The following is a 25,400-nucleotide window of genomic DNA, read 5'->3' on the forward strand; positions in this document are numbered from 1 at the left end:
CCTTGCTCGCCATTACCCACTGAATTCACTTGACCCTTTGGAATGTCTAAAGGCACAAAAGGTACCAAGAAATAAAAAAGGTTCCTACCACCTGACTCCTGAGACACCCTATTACTGAGCATGTTGATGAAATTTGATTTCTAACTATCATTTAGTTTGCAAAATTTGGTTAGCATGGACTGGTTGGACTGAAGGCTTTGTTTCCATGCTGTGTGACTCTATGGCTCTATATTTTGTTTCTCTTCCACCATTTATTTTCACAAGGCACAATCAGTCAGTTCATCCTGAAGATAGGGTTGAAGTTTGAGGCCCAAGTACAGCAGAGTCTCAAGCCTCTTTGTTTGGGCATGTCTCTCACATGTCACCAATTATAATCTTGATCCGTATGAATCTAGAGAAGGGGAGAGTTTTCTTTCCCTCTTTGCTGAAGTGATGTCTGTGGTACACTCCACGGCTTCTGAGTGCTCCAATGTAACTTGCCCAAGTGATCATGTGGGACCTAAGATTGTTGACAGGCTGACAAACGTTTACCTGCATCCTGACCAGTCATCCAAAATGGTCAAAGGTTGAATGGAAGAAGGATACAGGGGATTCCAGGCTAGGGAGAAAGGGAAATGGAAGTGTTGAATGATTGTGTGATAGCATCAGTTTTGGAATGACTGAATGGTGACTTCGGGAAGTTGGGGGGCAATTGTGGCCGATATTAGGAATTGAAGTGGCTTAATAATATTACAGGGAACTTGCAGACAATTGGACTTATTGAGAGTCTTTCAGGATTTTGAATATAATGGCTGGTGATTTTGGGTAGGATGAAGAGAGGACTTGGAGATATAAATGATATGGAAGATATTGGTGGGAATTAGGGAAGCCTAGGGCATTTAAGAATATTTAGAGTTATTAATTATGTACAGCATTATTTGCACTACTTCGTGTAAGGTTCAGGAAAAAAATTGCAATGTTTGGGAATATCTTCCTATTTGTGTGGTATTTATTGTTTGAGAGTTTTTAAAATACGTATTTCAGATTTTAAGTGGTTATATTTGAAATTGCAGACTGTGAATTGGGTATTTTAAGTTTCTGGATCGTTTATTTGCGAGTTGCAGGGGTGGGTATATCTGTATGTTTGGGTGGAGTGCCGGAGGTAATGTGTGATGTTCACTCTCGCTCGGGTTACCACCAGGCGGTGTTGTATTAAACAGGCGGACCCACTCGGACTTTAGACCGTGAACCCGAGTTCGACAGAGCGGCGTGGAGCCTGGAAATGTGGCGCTTTCTGCGATGGTGCATTCCGAACTTTGGGTGGATTTCCCTGACCTCAAAATCCATCGACAGCCTGCTGCAGGGTGAGGAGGAGACTAGGCTGGGGAGCCCTGGGCTGGAAGCTCAACAATGGGATTCTGTTTGACTCTAACCCCACTTTCTGTTCCCAGGTGTGATCGCGGCTTGTGCTGTCTCTATCCTCAACCGTTTGCTGCGGATTCACCTTCACATCCAGGGCTTGAAGTAAGTTTCTTCGTTTTCTTTCCTGGGTATGGTTCTATCGGTTCCCCGAGAGAGACTTTCTGTCGGTTTTTATGCAGTCTGCTGATGAGTTTGTGTCAAATTCCAAGTCATCTTGAAGTGGTTATATGGAAAGGGGCGACAGACTGGTGTGAGGGGATGAACCTGAAAGATTTTAAATAGCTCCCTCTTCTGGGATATAGAGACGCAAAGTCTGCAGAACTGCTTTAGCAGCTGAGAATGTAGACCAAAGATTTATATTTGTGAATAAAATACAGTTTTTGCAATAAAAAAAGATTGTTTGCAATTGTATTAGTATTGTTAAAAAGGATTGCTGGGGTCCAGTCATTCCTTCCAGGACCTTCCTAATAAAGGGCTTATGTCCGAAATTTAGACTGTCCTTCTCCTGGGATGCTGCCTGACATGCTGTGCTTTTCCAGCGCCACGCTTTTTGATTCTAGTGGTACAGTCTCTACCTGTGAGGCCTAAGGTCAGGGTTCACAGAATGTCCTAATGGGTTGATAAAAATAACCATCAGGTCATTGGAAATATTGTCCTCAAACCCCTTTTCAGATTTTAAAAGGCTCTGGAGGTGTGGTGTAGTGTCCCTACCTCTGAGGCATAAGGTCCGGCTGCTCCAGAAGTGTGTTGTGACATAGAATCATAGAGATGTACAGAATGGAAGCAGACCCTTTGGTCCAACTCGATGATACCGACCATGATACTCTAAATTAATCTAGTCCCATTTGCCAGCATTTGGCCCAAATCCCTCTAAACTCTTTTATTCATATATCCATCCAGATGCCTTTTAAATGTTGTATTTGTACCAGCATCCATCACTTCCTCCTGCAGCTCATTCCATACACTCACCACCCTCAGTATGAAAATGTTACCCCTTAAGTCCCGTTTAAATCATTCCCCCCTCATCATAAACACATGTCCTCTAGTTTTGGACTCGCCCGCTCCAGGGGAAAAGACCTTGTCTTTTCATCCTATCCATGCCTTCATGAACCTCTATAAGGTCACCCCTCAGCCTCCAACACTCCAGGGAAAATAGCGCCAGCCTATTCACCCTCTCCCTATAGCTCAAACCCTCCAACTCTGGCAGCATCCTTGTAGACCTTTTCGGAACCCTTTCAAGTTTCACAACATCCAACAGTGGCCTAACCAATGTCCTGTACAGCCGCTACATGACCTCCAACTTCTATACTCAATGTCTGACCAGTAAAGGAAAGCATACCAAACGCCGTCTTCACTATCCTATCTATCTGTGACTCCACTTTCAAGGAACTGTGAACCTGCACTCCAAGGTTGCTTCGTTCAGCAACACTCCCCAAGACCTTACCATTAAGTGTATAAATCATGTTCTGATTTGCTTTCACAAAATGCAGCACCTCAGATTTTTCTAAATTCAACTCCTTCTGCCACTCCATTGGCCCATCTAATCAAGATCCCGTTGTAATCTGAGGTGACCTTCTTTGCTCCAGTTTTAGTGTCATCTGCAAACTTACTAACCATACCTCCTATGTTCGCATCCAAATCATTTATATTTATGATAAAAAGCACTGATCCTTGTGGCACACCGCTAGTCACAGGCCTCCAATCTGAAAAGTAACCCTCCACCACCACCCTCTGTCTTCTACCATTGAGCCAGTTCTGTATCCAAATAGCTAGTTCTCCCTGTATTCCATGTGATCTCGCATTGCTAACCAGTCTACCATGAGGAACCTTGCTGAATGCCTTACTGAACTCCATACAAATCACGTCCATTGCTCTGCTCTCATCAATTCTCTTTGTTACTTCTTCAAAAAACTCAAATGAAGTTAGACACGATTTCCCGCACGCAAAGCCATGTTGACTATCCCTAATCAATCCTTGCCTTTTCAAATATATGTAAATCCTGTCCCTCGGGATTCCCTCCAACAACTTGTCCACCACCAATGTCAGGCTCACTGGAGTATAGTTCACAGCTTTTCTTCATCACCTTTCTTAAATAGTGGCACCACATTAGCCAACTCTGAGCAAGTTGATTTGCCAGCAAGTTCCAATTTAAGTTCAATGTGCAAATCTGGCACATTTATAAAAATAGCAGAGAGGTTGAGAAGGAATCTCCGGGTTGGTGAGGCTATCAGCGGAGTTGTGTAAGTTATCTATCAGAATTGATATGGTATATCTCCCTTGGCATAAGTTGCTAGGTGATTCTTTTTTATGTTAAAAGTGACATTGACATCTAAACTTGCTGTTATTTTGGTAGAATATCTACAGCAATATTAATAAGGAAAGGCCTCAATGCAACTGGAATAATTGTTCGCATCTTTGTTTTACTAGTCATATTTAACATAATGCACCACTGGTGGTAACGCCTTCTAGTTCACTCACCCCTTTAATGTAACGCTTCAAAACCTGTTCCACACCTCTGTGTGACAATCTTTTGATACCACCATCCAATAGTACCGTCGGCAGATCCTATCCACCTCACTGTAACTTTAACATCCACGCCATCTGAAATTCGTGGAGCAGTGTGAAGAAGTTGCTGCAGTCAGAAATGTGTGGCAACTGTCTGACATGCAATACTGATCGCCCAGTTCACGTTAAAGTGGTTGACTCTTTTCTCATCCATTATTATCTTGTAACTCTGAGATTGGATGAAGTAAGAGCTGAAGTAAAGTTTTTGTCCTCTCTCCAGTGTACTCCTGGCAATAAAACCATGGCTGATCTGATTTGACCTTAACTCAGCTTTCCTGCCTGCCCCCATGATCCTCGCTTTCCTTGTCAATACAAAAACCTTAACAACTTTTTGGGCTCAATATTGAGTTCAGTACCTTCAAATTGTGAACCCATTCATTCCCTTGCTTTAGCTTTGCTACATTCTCTGTCGCCATATCTTCTCTCCCCTCCCTTCATTCCAGTGAGACTGTCTGTTCTTTCCAGTCTGACAGTTAGACACACCACAGTTCTACCCTTTTCGCATTCCGATCACTTAATCTGAACTATCAACATCCTTTCTCCTCCAGCAGTCCAACCACCCCCACCCCACCTCCCCACCCCACCCCCAACCCAACCTATTGCATAAATGCAGCCCTCTCCACACTTCACTTTGGCTCTGATAAAGAGACATCTAGATTCAACATTAGCTTATGTTTTCTCCATGGATGCTGCCTGACCTGCCGTGATCTCCAGCACGTTTTGTTTTCAATCCAAAAATCTGTCTAATTCATCCTTGAGTACTGTTTTATTGCAGCATACTTTACAAAATCTCACACCCTCAATACCACATTTCCAGATACGTCATCCATTTCTTTATTGTAGTTGTCAGTTATATTGTCACACTCCTCATTGTAGCAGTTTCTGATATATCTCACAACTACAATGGTACTGTCTCTGAAATGCTAAGCTCCTCAGTACGATAATCTTTGACCCTGCATCCTTGTTGCAGCACGCTGATACATTGCATACTTTAATAGACATAGTCAAGCTACTCCCATAATATGAGACATGTTCCATTTTTGGCTCCATGGGTCAGGGCCAGCGTAGAAAATTTAGAATAACGTACATCCTGTTTTCTTCCCCCAATTCCTCATTTGTCTCACTCATCATGTGACAACCAGACACAGTAGTTCCTGTTTATGCTTTTGAGAATCAGAACTAACTATTCTTATCTCAAATGAAGACAGATTGTTTAAATGTTCCAAATTTCATATGGTACACTACTTGCACATACTGAGGAATTCAAACCCAAACCCCTTTCAAATTCTGCTTTGGAATTTTAATATCTAAGGCGATATGTAACAGTTCTTACTGTAGAGTTCAGAGAAAGCAGAAAAGTTTATCGTTTTGTCCAGCACATGTGATGGTTTTTAACTGAATACAGTGCTCTCTTAACTGACCTCTATCACTCTCTTTCCAAAAACCTGATGCCATCCAAAACTCTGGCTGTATCCTCTCACATCAAGTCCTGTAAACCCATCATTCCAAAGGTCACTGAGCTGTAAAAGCTCCTAGTGCTGCAACAGCTCAAATTTAACATTCTCAACTTTGTGTTAAGATTACTTCTTTTGTTCCTAACTAACTCTGTATGGTCCTGCAACTTTTCATTAATTCTGCATTCCTCCAACTCTAACCATTTGTGTGTCCCCATCTTCCTTTGTCCTACTGTTGGCAGCTCTGCCTTCAGCAGACTGAATCCTGAATTCTGGAATTTGCCAACCCTTACCTTACCAAACCTCTGTAATTCTCTCTCTTCTTGTAGGACACTCCTTAAAACCTGTTTTTTTAATCAAGTTTTTGCCACCTGTCTCCTTTCTTGGATCGGTGTCAATTTCTTGAAGTAATCACCTGTAAAATGACGTTTTACTATGTTAAAGGTACTATATAATGTAGGTTGTTATGGAATAAATACTGGGTAATCGGTCACATGTGGTAAAATCATTAACTTTGAACAGAGAAGTATCTTTGTGACTGAGACATTAACTTCAATTTTGGAAACAAAATGCTTCCTATCCAGTTTACAGCTTACTGTTCCCCCTAACCCAGTTCACTTTCTATGTATGCTTTGAAGATGTTCCCCACACTCCCTAAAACTACTTATGGCTCCATTTCTTAATACAGTTGAACATATGACCTAGGAGTAGGACGAGGCCGCTCAAACCTACTGTGCCATTCACTAAGATCATGGCTAGTCAGATTATTCCATGTTCCTATCTTCCCCCATAAACTTTCACTTTCTTGTTAATCATGAATCTTTGCCTTGAAAATAGTCAAAGACTCTGATCCCACCCACTTTTGAGGAAGAGCTTTCTAAAGACTTGCAACCCACTGTCAGGAAAAAACACCTCACCATACCTCAGTCATAAATGGTTTAACTCTGATTCTGAATGCTCCCAGAAGAGGAAGCATCCTTTCCACATCCACATCAAGGCCATTTATGTTTGAATCAAGTTACCTTTTACTCATCTAAACTCTATTAGATACAAGCATTGTCTGTCCAATCTTTCCTTAGAAAACAATCCAGCCATTTTCTGTATTAGTATAGTAAACCTGCTCTGAACTTCTTTCAAAGTGTTTATGTGTTTTCTTAAATAATGAGTCCAAGACTGTAACCAGTATGGCAGGTATGGTCTCACTAATGCCACATACAACTGAAACTCCCTACATTTGTGTTAAATTCCTCTCTCAGTCACTATATTTCCTCAGCAGTTTCTTTTCTTATCCCACAAAGTCACTTCTAAGACTCTATTCTTCCTAAGCAACATCTACATGCTGTCTTTCAATAATGTCTTCAACAAATTTGAAATCCTCCTTTGTATGTGCACTTAGCTTTATCTCTCTTCCATTAACATTAGCTCCAGAGCCACAGTTGACGTGTTTGATTGTCAGTCTGATCTTTGATCTTTGATCTTGGATGATTCATAACATCCAGTAGATCAATGTACAACATTTTACACCCTACCTCTTCTCCTGTTTTGATGATCAGTTGCTGTAAGGCCATCCTTGTTCAAATGAGATATTAATCCAGTGCCTTGCCTTGATACCTTGAATGTTTACGAACATGTGGCAACTATAGAGTCATAAAGATGTACAGTATGGAAACAGATCCTTCGGTCCAACCAGTCCATGCCGACCAGATATCCCAATCCAATCTAGTCCCACCTGCCAGCGCCCGGCCCATATCCCTCCAAACCCTTCCTATTCATATACCCATCCAAATGCCTCTTAAATTATGCAATTGTACCAGCCTCCACCACTTCCTCTGGCAGCTCATTCCATGCACATACCACTCTCTGTGTGAAAAAGTTGCCCCATAGGTCTCTTTTATATCTTTCCCCTCTCACCCTAAACCTATGCCCTCTAGTTCTGGACTCCCCCATCCCAGGGAAAAGACTTTGCCTATTTACCCTATCCATGCCCCTCATAATTTTGTAAATCTCTATAAGGTCACCCCTCAGCCTCCAATGCTCCAAGGAAAACAGCCCCAGCCTGTTCAGCTTCTCCCTATAGCTAACATCCTCCAACAAACCTAGCAACATCCTTGTAAATCTTTTCTGAACCCTTTCAAGTTTCGCAACATCTTTCTGATAGGAAGGACACCAGAATTGCATGCAGTATTCCAACAGTGGCCTAACCAATGTCCTGTACAGCCGCAACATGACCTCCCAACTTCTGTACTCAATACTCTGACCAATAAAGGAAAGCATACCAGACGTCTTCTTCACTATCCTATCTACCTGCGACTTCACTTTCAAGGAGCTATGAACCTGCACTCCAAGGTCTCTTTGTTCAGCAACACTCCCTGGGACCTTACCATTAAGTGTATAAGTCCTGCTAAGATTTGCTTTCCCAAAATGCAGCACCTCACATTTATCTGAATTAAACTCCATCTACCACTTCTCAGCCCATTGGCCCTGTCAAACAAGAGTGAGGAATTATCCCAGTTTCCTGACATATATTCATTATATAAAACCAGGAGAATAAACAAAATTGTAATTCATGTCATTGATTTTAGTACATCTTTCTGTGTGCAATACAGCTGCCACATTTGCGAATGTAAAAAATAAATAATTGTGTGTACAGTGCTTTGATTACCTCTTAGAGAGAATCCATTAGACAGTTGTGTTCTGCAGTAATTGTTTGCTGCTGCTTGTTTATAGAATGGCAGAAAATATTTAAATAGCAATAAAAAAATTGAGATTTCATCCCTTTTCATCCTGAGAAATCATTGGAAACAACAGAGAGGGAACGGGGAGTGTTGGCATTTATATCTCATCTCACCCTGATGAGAAAGCACGATGGAAGACAGTCATCTCACAACCATTCTCTGGCCCTGCCAGCAACCAGACTAGGAGCGCAGTCAAACCAGGAACTCTTTAGGCTTCTGTAGTGTGAAGGATTCAAGAGTGTGGGAGGAAAAAAAAGAGCTTGAATCAATGATGAGGAAAATCTGCCATTTTATTGTTTCAGTGAACCTACCCGAGCTGGGGTCAGAGCTGCAAAATTGAATTCCCGGCAACAAATTCTGGATTCTCTATATTTTTGCATCCTGACTGTCCTGTTCTCTGTTGTGGGATACAGAGTATCTTCCCTGATAGTACTCGAATTCTCCCTTCGAATCATTTCTACGCTACTTTCCAACAAAGATGTAAGTTTCTTTGGTCTTATTATGTTCCACAAGGTGACACACAGAGTCAGTGAACAATAGCCATACAGATCTCTGCCCTTCCAGAGTATAGGGTTCAAAGGTCACATAGGTAATCAGTCACCTTGATACTGTTATAACTTCGGGAGATAAGAGCTAGTGGTGAATTCTGGGCGAAGTACGTGTCAGTTTTTACTCATGCCTCATGCCATTTTTGCATGACTCATTCTGGTCTGTGAGCCATTAGTTGCAGGATCTCACAGGAACTGTATAATATTTTAAGTTTTAAACATTAACCATCTCACCAGACTCAAATTCGATTCCCCCTCTTCAATAGGCAGAACATTCACCTGAGCAAAGCCCCCACTAACTTAGGTTCTTTCACAGAGTGTGAGTGGTATGTTCCCAGCTGGATGTGGAGCTCAGCTGTTCCTGTCCCATCTGAGGTCAACACCTCGCAGCCTCGCAAATGGGGGTCTCTGTATGGGAGTCAGGAGCAGGAATCCTGATTTTTACCTTTCACAATCCCAGATGTGTCTAGATCAGTTAAACCCCTGCTGTTAGCTAAACCATGTAGTGCAGAGCAGTCATCAGACTTGGAATCATGCTGTGTAGCTTAGTATACTTATCAGCTGGGCCATTTGATCAGAATCAGTCAAGAGCTGAGAGTTAGTGCAGACATGAAAATTGCAAGAGTACAATCTAAGGACCAAGCTGAAGGAGATGGACTTTTAAGTCTTTGAAACTAACTGAGAGGAGTGTTCACAGAATTAAGTATAATTGAAAATTAAAACAGAAACTCTGGAACATCACAGACAATTGATTGCAAGAAACTAAACAGATACAGGGTATAAGTAGGTAAATGGGCACATTGTGACCAGAGGTAACAGGGGTACAAAGTGACAGGCAATTGTTCCTTGTCTTTAAAGTTAATTTGCTATTAAGTTGAAAACAGACAGATATAAAAAGTTGTAAGACTGAACTTTTAAACTGGTTTTCAGGGAACCTCCAGGACACAGACCTTCCTATTGTGCCAGTTCTCTGTGGGTTGTGGAATGACAACCAGCCTGAGCTTCCTGAATGATGGAGCTCCTCACTCGACGCTAAGCTTGGTGCTTAGTGCTAGCCTCGCCAGTCTCCTCATGTGGTATGTTTGGAAACTGGCAAAGCACATCAACACAATGTATGAATTACACAGTAAGGAGCGATACTGTGGGGTGTGCATCCTGCTCCTGACCACCTGGCATCAGATTCCTAGGCTGCTGTGCAATGCCTTGAAGGTTGTGTTCATCGTGGCAGATACAGCAGCCATCTTCCTCATTAACAGCGACTTCATCACTACATCCGAGGCAATAAGATTTTGGACTCCCCTTACCATCTGCTACACATTGCTGATTATTTACATGCAAGGTGAGAATTGACAGTATAGCGACAGAGGAATTAGTAATCTACTAGATTGATAGCAAGGAAGTGAAAGGGGGAAGCCATGGCCATCTATCCTTACTCCACAGTGACTTAATGGACTACCTGGTGTGACACCGTGCTATACAGACTCACAAGGTTCCAGTTTCTATCAACCGTTTGTGTTGAGTTGACTGATCTAAACCAAAGATGGCTGTTGGGATTTTGGTAGCTCAGGATTAAAGCACATGGAGCGGGGGGGGGGGGGGGGGGGTGCAGTTCTTGTGATGCAATGGTGATGTCCCCATCTCTGAGCTAGGATGTCCAGATTCAGGTGCCAAGGGGGTTGGGAATAAATCCGACAAGGTTCTAAGCCTGATCAGTGTCCAGTATTCCTTTTCAGAGGTTGTGCAGTGTGAGGGGTGTGGTAGGCTCAAGTCAGCTGTGAAATTCCTATCAGAGAATTTATCCTAACAAGTCTTATTGCTTGGCAGCATATGTAACATAGGGATGGAATACCCCTAATGTGGTAGCCAGTAGTTGTGAAACCTAAGCCAAAGGAAGGAGTTTATGTCCTCAGGAAAAGAAAGGGTAAAATGGGACAAAATGTAAGAATTCTGTCAAAACTTCAGTTTGACCTCCCTTCTTTGAAAGCAAGATCCTGTTGATTTCTATTCTTGTTAACTGGCTATTTAATATAAGGTTCTCCAGTTGACCCTTCAGTGTACTGTTCTATGGCCCTGCTGTTTCTATAATCTGTGGAAACTTTGAAATGTAGAAGTTTAGAAGGAATTGTAAGCTAAGAGAGGCAAGTGCAGTATGAGTTATATTCAGCAAAAGGGACATGGTCTTTGCAACCATGAAGAGAAATAATAAAAACCAGGAAGTTTTTAGTAGATGGTGAAGCCCTAAGCTGCCTCACTGATATTTCCTTTGCCTAATGCACAACTCTGCTGTGTAACATCCCAGCCTTGCTCTCTCCCTCCTATTGGTAACGAACCTTTAGCTTTCTCATTGATACACTTGGTTATTCCTCGTTAAACAAACCCATCCATCCACTTTTAAAAAATCTTTGACTCAGCTGTCACGTATTAATATCTTCCTTTTGTGATTAGTGTTTCTTTTCTCTATCCCTATTGGGTAGTATTGACACAGAATTGTACGATACAAAGATGGCTCATTCTGTCTAACTGATCAATGGCAGTTTTTATACACCACACTGTAATCCTAGTGGAGTCAAAGCCCCAACTTCACACTGAGATATCATGTTGTGTGGAAATATCACAGTGCAAATTGGGACAGACTTCAAACAGATCTAGCAACTCAAGACTGGGCATTCAAGAGGTACTGTGGGCAATCAACAGCAACAGAACTGTACTCCAGTATAATCTGTAACCTCATGGCCTGGTATATCAATTTATCATCAAGCCAGGGGATCTACCCTGGTTCAATTTAGAGTGTATGTCAGGAGCATGTTAATGACACCTTCCAATGGATTCAGATTTAAGCTCTGTAGTTCTGCCACATCCAGTCTTGAATGGAGGTGGACAATTAAATAAATCGCTGGAGGAAGAGCCTCCATAAGTATCCCCATCCTCAATAATGGAAGAACCTAACATATTGGTGCAAAAGACTAGGCAATCTTTAGCCAGAAGTGCTAAACGGATGATGTTATGGACTAAGCCAGACCATTCAAAACATTCTTAAGCAGGCAGCTCAGACCATACTTTGCAATTTGTTTCAGTAAGTGTACAGTGAAATTACCCAGATTATGTTAGCTACTAGATTTTAAAACAGACAAAAATTTATTCACAAAATTATACAATGAAACACAAAGAACAGAATAAAGAACCCCTACAGAACTCAGTCTATCCAACTCGACTTAATTATGTTGTTCTGAACATACACAACAAGCAAACTCCCTCTAAAAACCGGTATAAATAGAACACATGCTTACAGGTTGAAGCTGAAGGGGAGAAAGAGAGAGAGAGTTTCCACGCAGCTCCCTGTTGAACTTCCAACCAACTCAAGACTGAACTAAAACTGCTCAGCTCATTGTTGTGGTTCTGTTCACCGAGCTGGAAGTTTTTGTTGCAAACGTTTTGTCCCCTGGCTAGGCGACATCATCAGTGCTTGGGAGCCTCCTGCGAAGCGCTTCTTTGATGTTTCCTCCGGTGTTTATAGTGGTCTGTCCCTGCCGCTTCTGGTTGTCAGTTTCAGCTGTCCGCTGTAGTGGTTGGTATATTGGGTCCAGGTCGATGTGTTTGTTGATGGAGTTTGTGAATGAATTCCCAGCCAGGGAATTGTTTGGCTTGTCCTATAATAGTAGTGTTGTCCTAGAAGCATGGCACTCATCCACAGATTCAATCAATAAGCACATCGACCTGGACCCAATATACCGACCACTGTAGCAGACAGCTGGAACTGACAACCGGAAGCGGCAGATTCAAACCACTACAAGTGCCGGAGGAAAGATCACAAAAGCGCTTCACAGGAGGCTCCCAAGCACTGAGGATGTCACCTAGACAGGGGACGAAACGTCTGCAACACAAACTCCCAGCTCGGCGAACAGAACCACAACAACGAGCACCTGAGCTACAAATCTTCTCACAAACTTTGAACTGCTCAGCTCAGCTAGAGAGCTGACCACTCCTCTTTCATTGTACAGGTCACTTCTTTGACCTGAAGTCTCATAAGTTTACATATAAACAAAAGGCCTCTCAAAATCCTTTTCAGCTCTGTACTAAACCAGATTGATTGGAGCCCAGCCCAGTGTATTGCCACTTTGAAAAAAAGCAAGGACATAGTCTCCTTGAGCCAAGGAACAGTTTTTAGACAAAAAAGGGACTAGCTTTGTGACAATTATCCAACTTGGTCTTGACCAATGGTTCCCAGCATCACACATACCAGTCATCAGCCAATTCATTTCATTCCAAATGATATCAAGAAATAGTCAGAGGCACTGGATACTGCAAAGGCTTGAGGTCTTGACAACATTCTGGCCATACTATTGAAGTCTTGTGCTTCAGAACTTGCTACTCCCCTAACCAAGCTCTTCAAGTATAGTTATAACACTGGCATCTCCCTGACAATGTGGAAAATTGGACAGGTATGTCCTGTACACAAAAAGCAGGACAAATCCAACCCAGCCAAATACTACTCCATCAGACTACCTTGATCATGAGTAAAATGGTGGAAGCCGTCATCAACAGTGCTATCGAGCAGCACCTTCTCAGCACTAAGGTGCTCAGTGACACCCAATTTGGGTTCTGCCAGGACCACTCAGCTCCTGACCTCATTACAGCCTTGGTTCTAATATCGTCAAGAGAGCTGAATTCCAGAGGGGAGATGAAAGTGACAGCCCTTCACATTGAGGCTGCTCTTGACTGAGTGTGGCATCAAGGAGCTGGAATGAATGGGTATCAGGGGCAAACTCTCCACTGGTTGGATTGTACCTGGCACATAGGAAGATGATTGTTTTTGTTGGAGGTCAGTTATTTCAGCTCCAGGGCATCTCTGCAGAAGTTCCTCCATCGATTCTAGGCCCAAACCATCTTCAGCTGCTTTATCAATAACCTCCCCTCTATCATAAGGTCAGAAGTCAGGATGTGCAATCATCAGACAACAATGTTCAATACCATTCCCAACTCCTCAGATTTCGAAGCAGTGCAAAAGGATCTGGACAATATCCAGGCTTTGGCTAACACCTGGCAAGTAACATTTGTGCCACACAAATGCCAGCCAATGACCATCTCCAATAAGAGACAATCTAACCTCCGTACCTTGACATTCAATGGTGTTACACTCACTGAATCCTCCACCATCAACATTGACCAGAAACTCAACTGGACTCGCCACACAAACAAGTGGCTCCAAGAGCAGGTCAAAGGTCAGGAATACTCTGGTGAGTAACCCACCTCCTGACTCCCCATTGTGATGGAATACTTCTCACTTGTCTGGATAAGTGCACCTCCCAACAACACTCAAGAAGTTTGACAGCATCCAGGACAAAGCAGCCCACTTGATTGGCACCACGGTCACAAACATCCACTCCCTCCACCACCGATACTCGGTCACAGCAGTGTGTGCTATCTACAAGATGTACTGCAGAAAATCACCAAATATCCTCTGAGAACACCTTACATACCCTTGACCACTTCCATTTAGAAGGACAAAGGCAGCAGTTACATGAGAACACCACCACATGCAAGTTCCCCTCCAAGCCACTCACCATCCTGACTTGGAAATATAATCAACATTCCTCAGTGTGACTGGGTCAAAATGCCAGAATTCCCTCCCTAAGGGCATTGTGGGTCTACCTACAGCACATGGACTGTAGAGGTTCAAGAAGGCAGCTCACTACCACATTCTCAGTGGCAACTAGGAACAGGGAATAAATTCTGGCCAATGATACCTACGTCCCATGAGTGAATTAAAATACACAAGGCTCATTTCGCCATGTTTATCTCAATCCATCAACATATCCATCTATTCTTTTCTCCCTCATCTGTTTGTCTAGCTTCTCCTTAAATTCATCTATCCATGCTACTCAGTTCAACTACTTAATGTGGTAGAAAGTTCTATGTTCTTACCAGTCTCTGGGCATATGAGTTTCTGGTTATTTTCTTATTTGATTTGATTTATTATTGTCACATGTACTGAGATACAGTGGAAAGTATTATTTTGCTTACTAACCAGACAAATCATACCTTAAATTAATACATCAGGGTAATAGAACAGAATAAAGTGTTACAGCTGCAGAGAATTGGATTTATAGTGACAACACTATATCAATGGTCTATAACTTTGAATTCACCCCCTCTCCCCTCCTCACAAAGTGGAAATATCTATTCTAAATCTACCACAATCAGACCCCTTCATAATTTTAAAGGCCTTAATCAGATAATTGCTCAGGTATTTCTAGAGAGAAGGATTCAACATGTTCAGTCCTTCATTAGAACATCTCAGCTCTGGCACCATCTTTTTAAATCATGCCTATTTTTAAAATTCTCAAACTTGTTTTCAAATCACTTCACAGTTTTGTCTTCTCTCTGTCAAAATATCAGCAATCTTCTCATTTTGACCACCTGAACATTCCTGATTTTAATTGCTCCATAGTTGGTGGTAATACCTTCAGCTGCTTAGGCCCTTGAATTCTCTTTTAAAACCTCTATGCCTTTTGACCACTCTTTTCTCCTTTAAGATATCACTTACTTAAAACCCATTTCGACTAAGGTCATCTGCCCTGATTTCTCCTTATATGGCTTGGTGCCTCATTTCGTTTTATAATGCTCCCGCAAAGTGCTTTGGGACCTTCTTTTATGTTAAAGGTGCTATACAAATGCAAGCTGTGGTTGTAAATTATGTTTTGTACTTCCTCCAGTTTTTCGACATTTTTTTCTTGGAAGACCAGAAAAGTCTTCCAGTGCAGTTCAATGGAATTTCTGTATAACAAAAAATCTCTGCTTTTTAATTTGTTTCCTCTTTATATGAACTTAGGTGTTTTGTTAAAATGTTTAAATGGCTTTGTTAACCTGCTTTACTACTTGGAATGACTCTTGAATCTGTGCCTTTAAAAATTCCCGGATTTGTAAATGACCTTGGAACTCTTTTATATTAAACAATTCGATGGTGCAAACCTTTCTATTTCGGTGCCATTGTAAATGATCTCTTTATTTTTCAGAGGAGCAGAAGCAGAATCCAACTGAGCAAACTGTCTATCAGACAGTGGGTGTGAGGATGGGTGGGCTGCTGATTTTGACCCTGACTATTGGGAAGTGGATGGATGTGTTGCATGTGATCTTATCACTGATCGGAGAGCTGTTATGTCTTCTTCAAGCAGGGCAAATGCGGGAGGCCTGCAGACAACAGGTACATAAGGCAGTAGTTTCTCAGCTTGTCCTTCATATCAGAGGTGACTAGATCAGACCACATCTTCGAGTGAGGTGGAAACCCTTCAGATGTTGATTAGCAGAAAACACTGTGTCCAAGAAGCTAATTTTGTACACAGCTTTGAAAGACTCATATAAAGATTTATGGAAAAGCGCAGCAGGTCAGACAGCATCCAGGGAACAGGAGAATCGACGTTTCGGGCATAAGCCCTTCTTCAGGAATCAGGGCTTATGCCCGAAACGTCGATTCTCCTGTTCCCTGGATGCTGTCTGACCTGCTGCGCTTTTCCAGCAACACATTTCCAGCTCTGATCTCCAGCATCTGCAGACCTCACTTTCTCCTCATATAAAGATTTAGTCCAGTATGTCTCCTCACTGTACCTAATTTCTTGTCTGTGTTTTAGACACTTAGTTATTTTTAAAGTTGATGATGTGTCTATATTTCTCATGTAATGTCATTCATGTATCTCTTCGTTAAATACAAGAACATGGTAATATTGATGAGGAAGGACATATTTTGTCCAAAGCTTTGTGCCTTGGACTCATCAGACCAATTTGCACTAATACCAATGTCAGGTAAAATCAACATTTATACTGTAGCAGAGACGAGTGTTAATTGGTTGACAAGAACACTCTGATTGTTAGACGTGTTGTAGTGGATAATACACCAGATAATGATGACTGACAGTTGATGGCTATGTTTTATTTAAATTTTCAACCAGGCAGATTGATTCTGATTGTCCATAGTAATGCCTTGAGAAATGAATCAGCGAATGACTGCCATGTATCTTGTTGAGTTGAAACAGATGCAGTGTGTATCGATCTGGTCTCTGTCTGCAAAGAACAGAGCCCAGTGTAATAATAATAGTAATAGTAATATTATGTAAGGCCCTGTTCTTACCAGTTCTGTGTTCACTGCTTGCAGACCAAACTCCTGTTGATGACACAGATGTTCATATTTGCCTGTACACAGAAGCCATGTTCACTTTCATCTATTTGCATGTACTCTTCCTTCCATATTTACATACGTGAACATTTATTGGACAGATTCCCTGTCCTGGTGTTACATGTCTTTTCTATGTTTAGATATGAAGCTTTTCATTCTTTTAAGGTTTCCTAATCTATCAATACAATACAATCGAAAGAATGTCTGAGAAATAATTTTCAAATTCACCTGTTAAGTTAATGGTGAACAGCTTGTACTTGGGTACTGAACCTGAAGAATAGTTTACATCTTCAGTGACAGGGGTGAGGGCAAATTTATTTTAAAAAAAACAAAGTACTTAGATTTATATAATGCTTTTCATAACTATGGATGTCTCAAAGCACCTGATACCCAATTAAGTACATTTTGAAGGGGTAGTCACTGTTGCCAGTTTGCACATAGTAAACTCTCACAAATAATAATGTGATAATGACCAGACAATCTGCCTTTGTGATGTTTATTGAGAAATAAATATTGTCCAAGACACTCAAAATAGTGTCTATAATCTATTTCACTTCATATTAGAATTTAACTTCCGCAGGGAGTTGAACCCTGAACATTTGAGTCCGATGTGAGAGTGCCACCAACTGAGTCAGAGTTGACACATTAAAATGTCATTAAACAAAAATAAATTATATTTTACAGGATTCCTCAGGAGCCAATCACAGTACCACAGCCTTCAGTACCACAATAAGATCAACCCAGCAGCGTGCACAGCAGAGGTCAAGAGCATCTGACACATAACCTGTGGGTGACTATGAAGATGTCAGCTGAATGAGAAATGGACCCAGATCCAGCACTCAAGACTTGCTGATTTAGCAGCCTGCTGCAGCTTGATCAATTCTGAGCTTCAGCTCCTTTCAATTAATGTTTACTTGGCTGTTTGTAGACTGTAGAGTCTTGGAGAAAGGGGAACTGGTTGCAAGCAATCATACTGGGATGATACCTTTCTCTCAATCATACCTTTCTCTCAATATTAGTGTTTGTTGCTATGTATAATTGAAAACTGAAAGCATAGCAGAAAATGTCAGTTTTAAGATTATCATTGACTCATTATCATATTACTAATAATATGGGTAATTGAGCTGGGGAGTGAGCATTTCATCTTCAAGCAACATTTCAAAGCCCCAGTTGGTCACAAATGGCCAACTCACGCTGTTTACTGCTTAATTATTAAATCTGACAACCACCCCAGACCCCTTCTTCACCTACATGCTCTGTGGGTGATGGCTGTGATAATAAAATGAGAAGATACCATGTCTGGTCCTTTGATTTTGCAGTAAGCATCGACCTGAGTGGGAGCAGTGCTAAAGGTACTACAATGAACATAAGCATCCAGAGGCAGAAAAGGAAAAAAAAATTGCCAGAAATCACTGCTCAAAAATGAGGTGAAGGATTGGTTTCAGTTTTAATTTTCCCAAGAGTCAAACACTCTGCTGATACTCAATATCTAGGTCGGGGGGGGGGGTGTGATACTGGAGGTGTAGGAAGTGGAAAATTGGATGAAAAGGTTACGAACTCAGTAATATGGCACCTATAAGTGATTTAAAGTGAATTAGTCTAGTTACCTGGCCATTAGTTGTTTGTGTCTATTCCCAGTTTGCATCAGGAATATTTTGTATAAAGTTAATGAAAGTGTATCAGTGGATACTGTCAGATGACTGCATTGTCAGTGGAATTGCACTAGTATGCTGCTGCGAATGGATGCACCCCTGTGGGATGGCTACAATACTATGCATATCCCAGAAGGCTCTTTGACCCTGGAACCTAGGTGACTGCCAATCTGTGCATCCAAGAATTTGGCAGCTTTGTAAATGCTGAGTTTTACTTTATTCTGTGGAAACTCAGTTGTATTTGTGAAATAAAACAAAGAACACTGGATGGTGGAGCTCTGAAACAAATATGGAAATTGCAGCAAATTGTGGGGAGAAAGCAGAATTAACATTTTGAGTTCTGATGAAGACTCACCGAACCCAAGACGATGCTGAATTTCGCCAGCAATTTCTGTTTCTGTTTCTGGGTATTTGTGACTCTTTTTTGCAGACTAACTTTCAGCAACCCGATTGGATTCTACAAGACACAGGATGAAAATCAGAATGTGTTAAAGAATTGCATTTTCCTAATGACATTAGGGAAGGTGTGGATTTTCCAGCAGGAATCGCTCGTAATTATGTCATCTGTCCACTGGATGGCAGGGTTAATTCAGTTCAGTTTATTTTGTTAGAATATTATTTGTCACATTTCCAATTTCCTTCACTGCCCCCCCTCTCTTTCAGAACCTGCTGTAGAAATACTGGGACAAGATAGGACTTGACACTGAATGCAGAAGAGATATTAATTGTTCATGGAAATGTAATGTTGCTGCATTTCCTGTAGACTTGTCTGCAATGTACACATGGAGAAGGAAAGAATGCCCAGGCAAAGTTCCATCTCCAAATTCAATGAAATAAAAGCAGAAACTCCTAAGCAACATAACAGATTTTCAGCTGAAGGGAAATCAAGCAATCAAACAGTATTATGTTTTTATTGGAATCCTGCATTGATAAAATGTCCTTATTCTTTCAGATGCCAGCATATACAGTATAAGATTCTCAAGGTTCATCTATTCCTTTTTATCTGTTACAGCCCTAATAGCATAAGAATTCACTCCACTAAAATCTTACATAAATAAATGAGTGTGATAACACATTAGATGTATCTGGAGTGAGTTTTGTGTTGTTAAATCAAATTAATACAAAAATACATGCATTTATATCAATGTATTTCATTATCATAATGTGTCTTCCAGCCAAAGAAGTACATTTGCAAGGTAGTCATTATTGAGAATGTGAAACACTTATCACACAAGATAGTTAGAGAAGCAGGTTTTTTAAAAAAAGACTAAAATGACCTCTTATGATTAAGCACAGAATTTATCCAATTAACGAATTTCATAAATGCAGTGGTGCAAATTATCCAGTGGTCACCTGTGAAAGTACTTGTCTATTTTGCAGCAACAGCTCATCCCAGGCAGCAGGAATTAAAATTGGTTGATCTGATCTGGTATAGAGAATGACGTGAAACGCACTGATGGTCAATGTCTCAAAAAGTCTGTCGTCAATCCCATCAGCATAACCTTCGCCTGTAAATGTAGTAAGCCAGGGACATGGCACCCAGCAGGAGTAACATTCCACAGCAAGCTCGGAAGACAGTATGTTCAGGCTCTTCCTTCTTAGCAAAACGCTCTATGAAACCAGACTGAGGAAAAAAGAAAGAAGCACAGTTCTTGTGTGAAGAAATCGTTGATTTATATTATTACCTTATCATGTGATTCAAGAATACCTCAACCTGTGCAACAAAACAGCAATGAAATGAATGACCAGTTCTTCATGCTGTTAATGCAAGAAAGATTATTAACCAGGAGAATTCTATTGTCATTTTCAAACAATTGTCATTTGGGAGCTTTGTGTTCACTAATTTAGCCCTGGCAGTGTTTCTATGTTTTAAAATTCAATAATTATTTACATATTGCGCCCACTTCCCTCGACTCGAGTAAAGTTGGATTCGGGTGATTGCGAACAAGGAGGTTTGCGCATGTGTTGAACTCTTGTTCTGTCTGTACCTGGCGCAGCCGACATTTGACCATTCAATGAGGTATTTTAGAAACTTTACCCACCCATTTTATCAATGGGCGAGGTGTAACATTTGCAGTTTGTTTGAGGTGAGCCACCGAGTGTGCAGGGAAGCTGGATTTCATTCATAAGTAAGGAGGTCACATGTAATAAAAAGCTGGATTCTTAGAAATTGAGACACTAGTTGTTGCTTTTCTAACATAGAGCCATAGAATGGTTACAACACAGAAGATGGCAATTTGACCTGTGGTATCCATACTGGCTACCTGAAAAAACAATCCTACTTCCAACCTTTTCTCCTGTGACTTTTCTAATTATTTTCTATGCAAATAATTATCCAGTTCCCTTTTGAAAACTGTGATTGAATCTGTCACATTCCCAGGCAATGCAATCTAGATCACAATCACTCGCTACACAAAAAGATTTTCCTCCTGGTCCTTTTGCCACTCACCTCAATCTTGTATCCTCTGCTCTCAATCATTCCACCAATAGGCACTGCTTCTCCATCCAGCCCCTTCAAGATTTTGAAAACCTGTATCAAATCTCTCAATCTTCTGGAATGGTCTCCTTAATCTATTCACACAAGTGAAGTTCTTCATTCCTGGAATCACTTTAATCTTTAAAAAATGATGTGAAGGCAGTAGAAATTTAAGTATGTCCAGATTTAGATGCAGGTCACGAGCTGAAGCCAATGTGTTACAAAGGTTCACCATAATTTATTTGATTTTGAACCCCATGCCTCCATTTACTAAGCCCAGTATCCCATATGCTTTATTAACCATTTTCTGAACCTGCCCTTCTACCTTCATTGACTTTTGCAAATGTATGGCAGGTATCTTTGCTTTTACACTTCCAGCAGAATTAAATTCTTTATATTGTCTCCTTGTTCTACTTCCAAAGATATCCCTTTACTTCTTTAAAATTCATCACTACATGGCTGCCTATTCCATCAATCTTTTATATAATCGTTTAAAGTTTGCCACTATCTTCCTCACAGTCCACATTACTTTCAGTTTGAAGTTAGCTACAAATTTTGAAATTGTGGTCTGTCACCAAAGACCATGTCATTAATATAAATCAAGAAAAGCAGTGGCCCATTATAGCTTCCTCCGATCCAAAAAGCATCTATTCACTACAACTCTCTACTTCCCTGTCACTCAGCCAATTTTGTATCCAAGCTGCCACTGTCCCCTTTTATTCAATGGGCTTTCCCAACTTACCAGTAACATTAAAGCAAGTGGAGTAAATCAGAGAGTGTTTCAGTGAGAGGTGAGGGTTATTAGATTCCCTACAAAGGCCCAGCAAGTCCACATTGACCCTCCGAAGAGTCACCCACCCAGACCCATTCCCCTATCCTATATTTACCCCTGACTAATTCACCCAACACTATGGGCAATTTAGCATGGCCAATTCACCTGACCTGCACATCTTTGGATTGTGGGAGGAAACCAGAGCACCCGGAGGGGACCCATGCAGACACAGGGAGAATGTGCAAACTCCAGACAATCACCCAAGGCAGGAATCAAACCTTGGTCCCTGGTGCTGTGAGGCAGCAGTGCTAACCACTGAACCACTGTGCCGCCCATGTCGGGGAGTGTTACAGTGAAGGATGTTGATAATAGGAGTGTTACAATGAGGACATGTTCTGCAGTTTTCTCTCTTTGTTCACTGTTAATCTTCCTCAATGTCTTCAGTCAATGTTTTTATTTGTATTTTTATTAAATGGTTGTGAGGGCAGGATATACTCAAGAACTTAGAGTGCTGAAAGATCCAGTGAAGTGGGTTACAGTTTGTTAAAGGATGCAATTAAGATGATGAATGGGATTACAATTATCGATTAATTTATCTGGTGTATAGTTAGTTTAGTTATAGTTGTTTGGGGCATGATTGGGGAGTGATCATGTCTGTATGTTGCTGTATGTTACCTTTTGAGAGAATTCACCTTTAAAGACGCCATGTACTGTGTGTATACAATGTTGTGACACTTCCTGACCAGTTAGTTTGTTATGATCGTGCAACCTGTACACATAAATCAATTGGTTTGCTATAATGTCTGCTTCATAGCTTATGTGTTTTACTGTTTAAAATAAACTAACCAATGAAGCTAATCAATCCATGACAATCCCTGATAGCTAGACCATTATCATTAAAATGAACTATGTATGTTTGAATCTATTTTTGATGGGATAAATGTTTTGGCATATCTCAATTGATAAACAAGCCAAGTATAAAATAACCAATTTGAAAGGCGAAAAATGCAAAAACATAACTTGACCAATGATGAACAGTCAATGGCTCGATATGTCACTGCTGGCACAAGGTATCAAACAGGTTCTGTTACTGAAAAAAAAAGTAAGTGACCCAAACCAAAAAAAAGGCTTGTGTCTGTTTGGGTACAGATAATTATAAGTCATGCAGTGTCTGGAATGTCACATTGGTTGGAGTCAGACTGAATCAAGGTGAAGGAACATATTACATTTTTCATTATTTATTTGTTAAATACAAGTAACAATAAATCATTCCATTAAATTCAATTCAAATTCCAGCCTGGAGGCAAGTCAAACCACGAACACACTGATTGGTGCAGCTTCTCAGAACCTCATTGTTGCTAGACGGTAAGCTACATGATGATTAGGACATTTAAACAATTTGATTCCATCAGAGCCACTGAATGAGAGCTATTTATTTCAGTGATACTTACCCATCCTCCCTTTTCTTTAATATGTGGACACACTTTTCTCTCCACGTACTGACCCACATTGAATTCCAGCTCCTCGAGCACAGACTCCATGCCATTCGCCTGGCAGTGTTTGGCCAGCTGTCCTGCCAGGACATAAATGGAAAGTATCCCACTCCAGGTAAGCTCCTTCTTTTGCCAAGGTTTCTCTGGTTGGAAATGCTCATCCAACAACTTGAATAAGTAATCGCAGGCGTCATCAGAACAAACTTCCCTGAAAATCCGGGGCCATCGCTTAAAGAAGATGGGATATTTCTCCAGGAGATCATCGCCTGCATGTCTCAGGGCTGCTGAAGCCTTGCTAGGAGCTGGTTTTGATGTCCTTCCAGTCACATATCTGATGTAATCCTGTGACATTACATAGGCCTCCTTCACCACATGATCATTGCTTTGTTCTGATTTCATTTGAAGTGGCCACGGCCTGTGAAATCTGTTTGGTGGGTGAGCTACTCTGCTGTTTTGATGGCATTGGCCTCTCATATATCAGAGGGCAGCTTACAGCATCTAAAAATAACTGGTGCAGCATCAGGGTAACCACGCCAGGGATTTAACCTGGCTAAATATCACTGCCAATATTCAGAAATACCATGAGCAGAGTTTTCAGTGATGAGAAATTCAAAACAATCAAGCTGCTACATTGATTGTATTTCTTATCTGCTTTACTGGATAATTTTGAAAATAGTGACAAACTGAGCAAATGTGAAATTTTGGAACACCAACAGGAGGCAGCGTGGGATCTTCCTTTAGTTCAAAAGCTAAACGTCCACACGACACTGCCGCTCGCTCCTCCCATTCCCTCACATTGCACTGCTTACCTCGGTGACCCCTGCTGGCATGCATGGGAGTGTACAGAGAGGATTGGACTCGGAATATTCTGCTGACTCTCCAAGTTTAGGCTGAAATGTAGGGAATGGTCACCTGGCCGAGAGTCTCGGAGGTGCCATTCCTCAGGGGATCGGCTTGAGTCAGCAAGAAAATGTCGAGATAATTTCATACTTTATTAAATGAATGGTTTTAATTCTGTCAGAAATATGGGACTGTCACGAGTGGAATGCAACTAGGCAGGATTAGATTGCCTGATCATTATCAGGTTTCCTGTATAAGGCATCAACATCATCCCACAAAGAACGATGAGATAATTTACTAATCAAGAAATAATTATCAGGCAAATGAAGAGCTCATGTTCGAAATGTCGACTCTTTTGCTCCTCAGATGCTGCCTGACTGGCTGTGCTTTTCCAGCACCACACTTTTCGACTCTGATCTCCAGCATCTGCAGTTCTCACTTTCTCCAAGACAGTTGCCTGTTGGTCTTTTAGATCCATTTAAAAGGCAAATAGCATTTTGAGTTAATTTCTCATCTTAAAGATGGCACCTACAACAATACAACATTCCCCCAGCACTGCAGTGGAGTGATTAATTACTCACATCCCAAGAACTGAAATCAAATCTATGGACTTCTGATTTAGGAATGACTGCTGCTATTGACAAGAGACATAAATAGAACAGTCACAAATAAGTCCCAGAAATAATGTAAGCAACAATTCAATGCTAAGTGTGAGACTTCGGGATAATTTACGATGAGCCATAGGATATTCTTCATGTCTGTTTATCTAGTGTAATCTCTTTGCTTTTCCTTTGTCTGTGCATGCCTGTCATGGTTCACAGTGAATTCTATTTTAAACGTAGCTTTTATTAACTGCAACAGAGCCCAGCTGCTATGCCTATGTAAGGAAGATATTACAAGCATAAATAAGATCCTCAGTTTCTTGGGACAGATTTTAGATTTTCAATTTTTTCCCCATTGAGGATAATGTCACTAACAGAAAGATAGAATTAAAAAGTCCTTGGTTGGAACTGTAGAGGTCAGCACCCAAAGGTGCTAGGCGATAAGTATTTTTTGGAGGACATAGAGTTTTGGCTAGGCTGTGATATAAGGATATATCCTTTGTCATTTCCGCCACCTCCAAATAGACCCCACCACCAAGGATATATTTCCCTCCCCTCCCCTATCAGCGTTCCGGAAAGACCACTCCCTCCGCAACTCCCTCATCAGGTCCACACCCCCCACCAACCCAACCTCCACTCCTGGCACCTTCCCCTGCAACCGCAAGAAATGCAAAACTTGCGCCCACACCTCCCCC

The 25,400-nt window shown here is 41.2% G+C and overlaps 2 protein-coding genes across 4 annotated transcripts; one reads left to right on the plus strand and one right to left on the minus strand.

The window, feature by feature from the left end:
- Positions 1–1,191: 1,191 nt before the first annotated feature.
- Positions 1,192–19,419, plus strand: tmem82 (transmembrane protein 82). Of its 3 annotated transcripts, XM_043675728.2 has the most exons (6): positions 1,192–1,343; positions 1,431–1,503; positions 8,458–8,635; positions 9,634–10,042; positions 15,717–15,904; positions 17,555–19,419. In XM_043675728.2, the coding sequence occupies exons 1-6, from the start codon at positions 1,262–1,264 to the stop codon at positions 17,651–17,653; spliced, it is 1,029 nt and encodes a 342-aa protein (XP_043531663.2). In that variant the 5' UTR covers positions 1,192–1,261; the 3' UTR covers positions 17,654–19,419. The 3 variants fall into 3 exon arrangements, with proteins under 3 accessions (XP_043531663.2, XP_087836633.1, XP_043531664.2); XM_087980507.1 differs by lacking the exon at positions 15,717–15,904; XM_043675729.2 differs by lacking the exon at positions 8,458–8,635.
- bcl2l16 (BCL2 like 16) lies at positions 19,418–23,785 on the minus strand. The gene is made up of 2 exons (XM_043675408.2): positions 23,222–23,785; positions 19,418–20,146 (listed from the first exon to the last, which is right to left on the minus strand). The coding sequence occupies exons 1-2, from the start codon at positions 23,735–23,737 to the stop codon at positions 20,015–20,017; spliced, it is 648 nt and encodes a 215-aa protein (XP_043531343.2). The 5' UTR covers positions 23,738–23,785; the 3' UTR covers positions 19,418–20,014.
- Between the last annotated feature and the right edge of the window lie 1,615 nt (positions 23,786–25,400).

The sequence above is a fragment of the Chiloscyllium plagiosum genome, unplaced genomic scaffold, assembly GCF_037043375.1.
Source record: "Chiloscyllium plagiosum isolate Xiang-an unplaced genomic scaffold, Cpla_swu_hap1 HiC_scaffold_37, whole genome shotgun sequence".
In the NCBI taxonomy this organism is placed as follows: Eukaryota; Metazoa; Chordata; class Chondrichthyes; order Orectolobiformes; family Hemiscylliidae; genus Chiloscyllium; species Chiloscyllium plagiosum.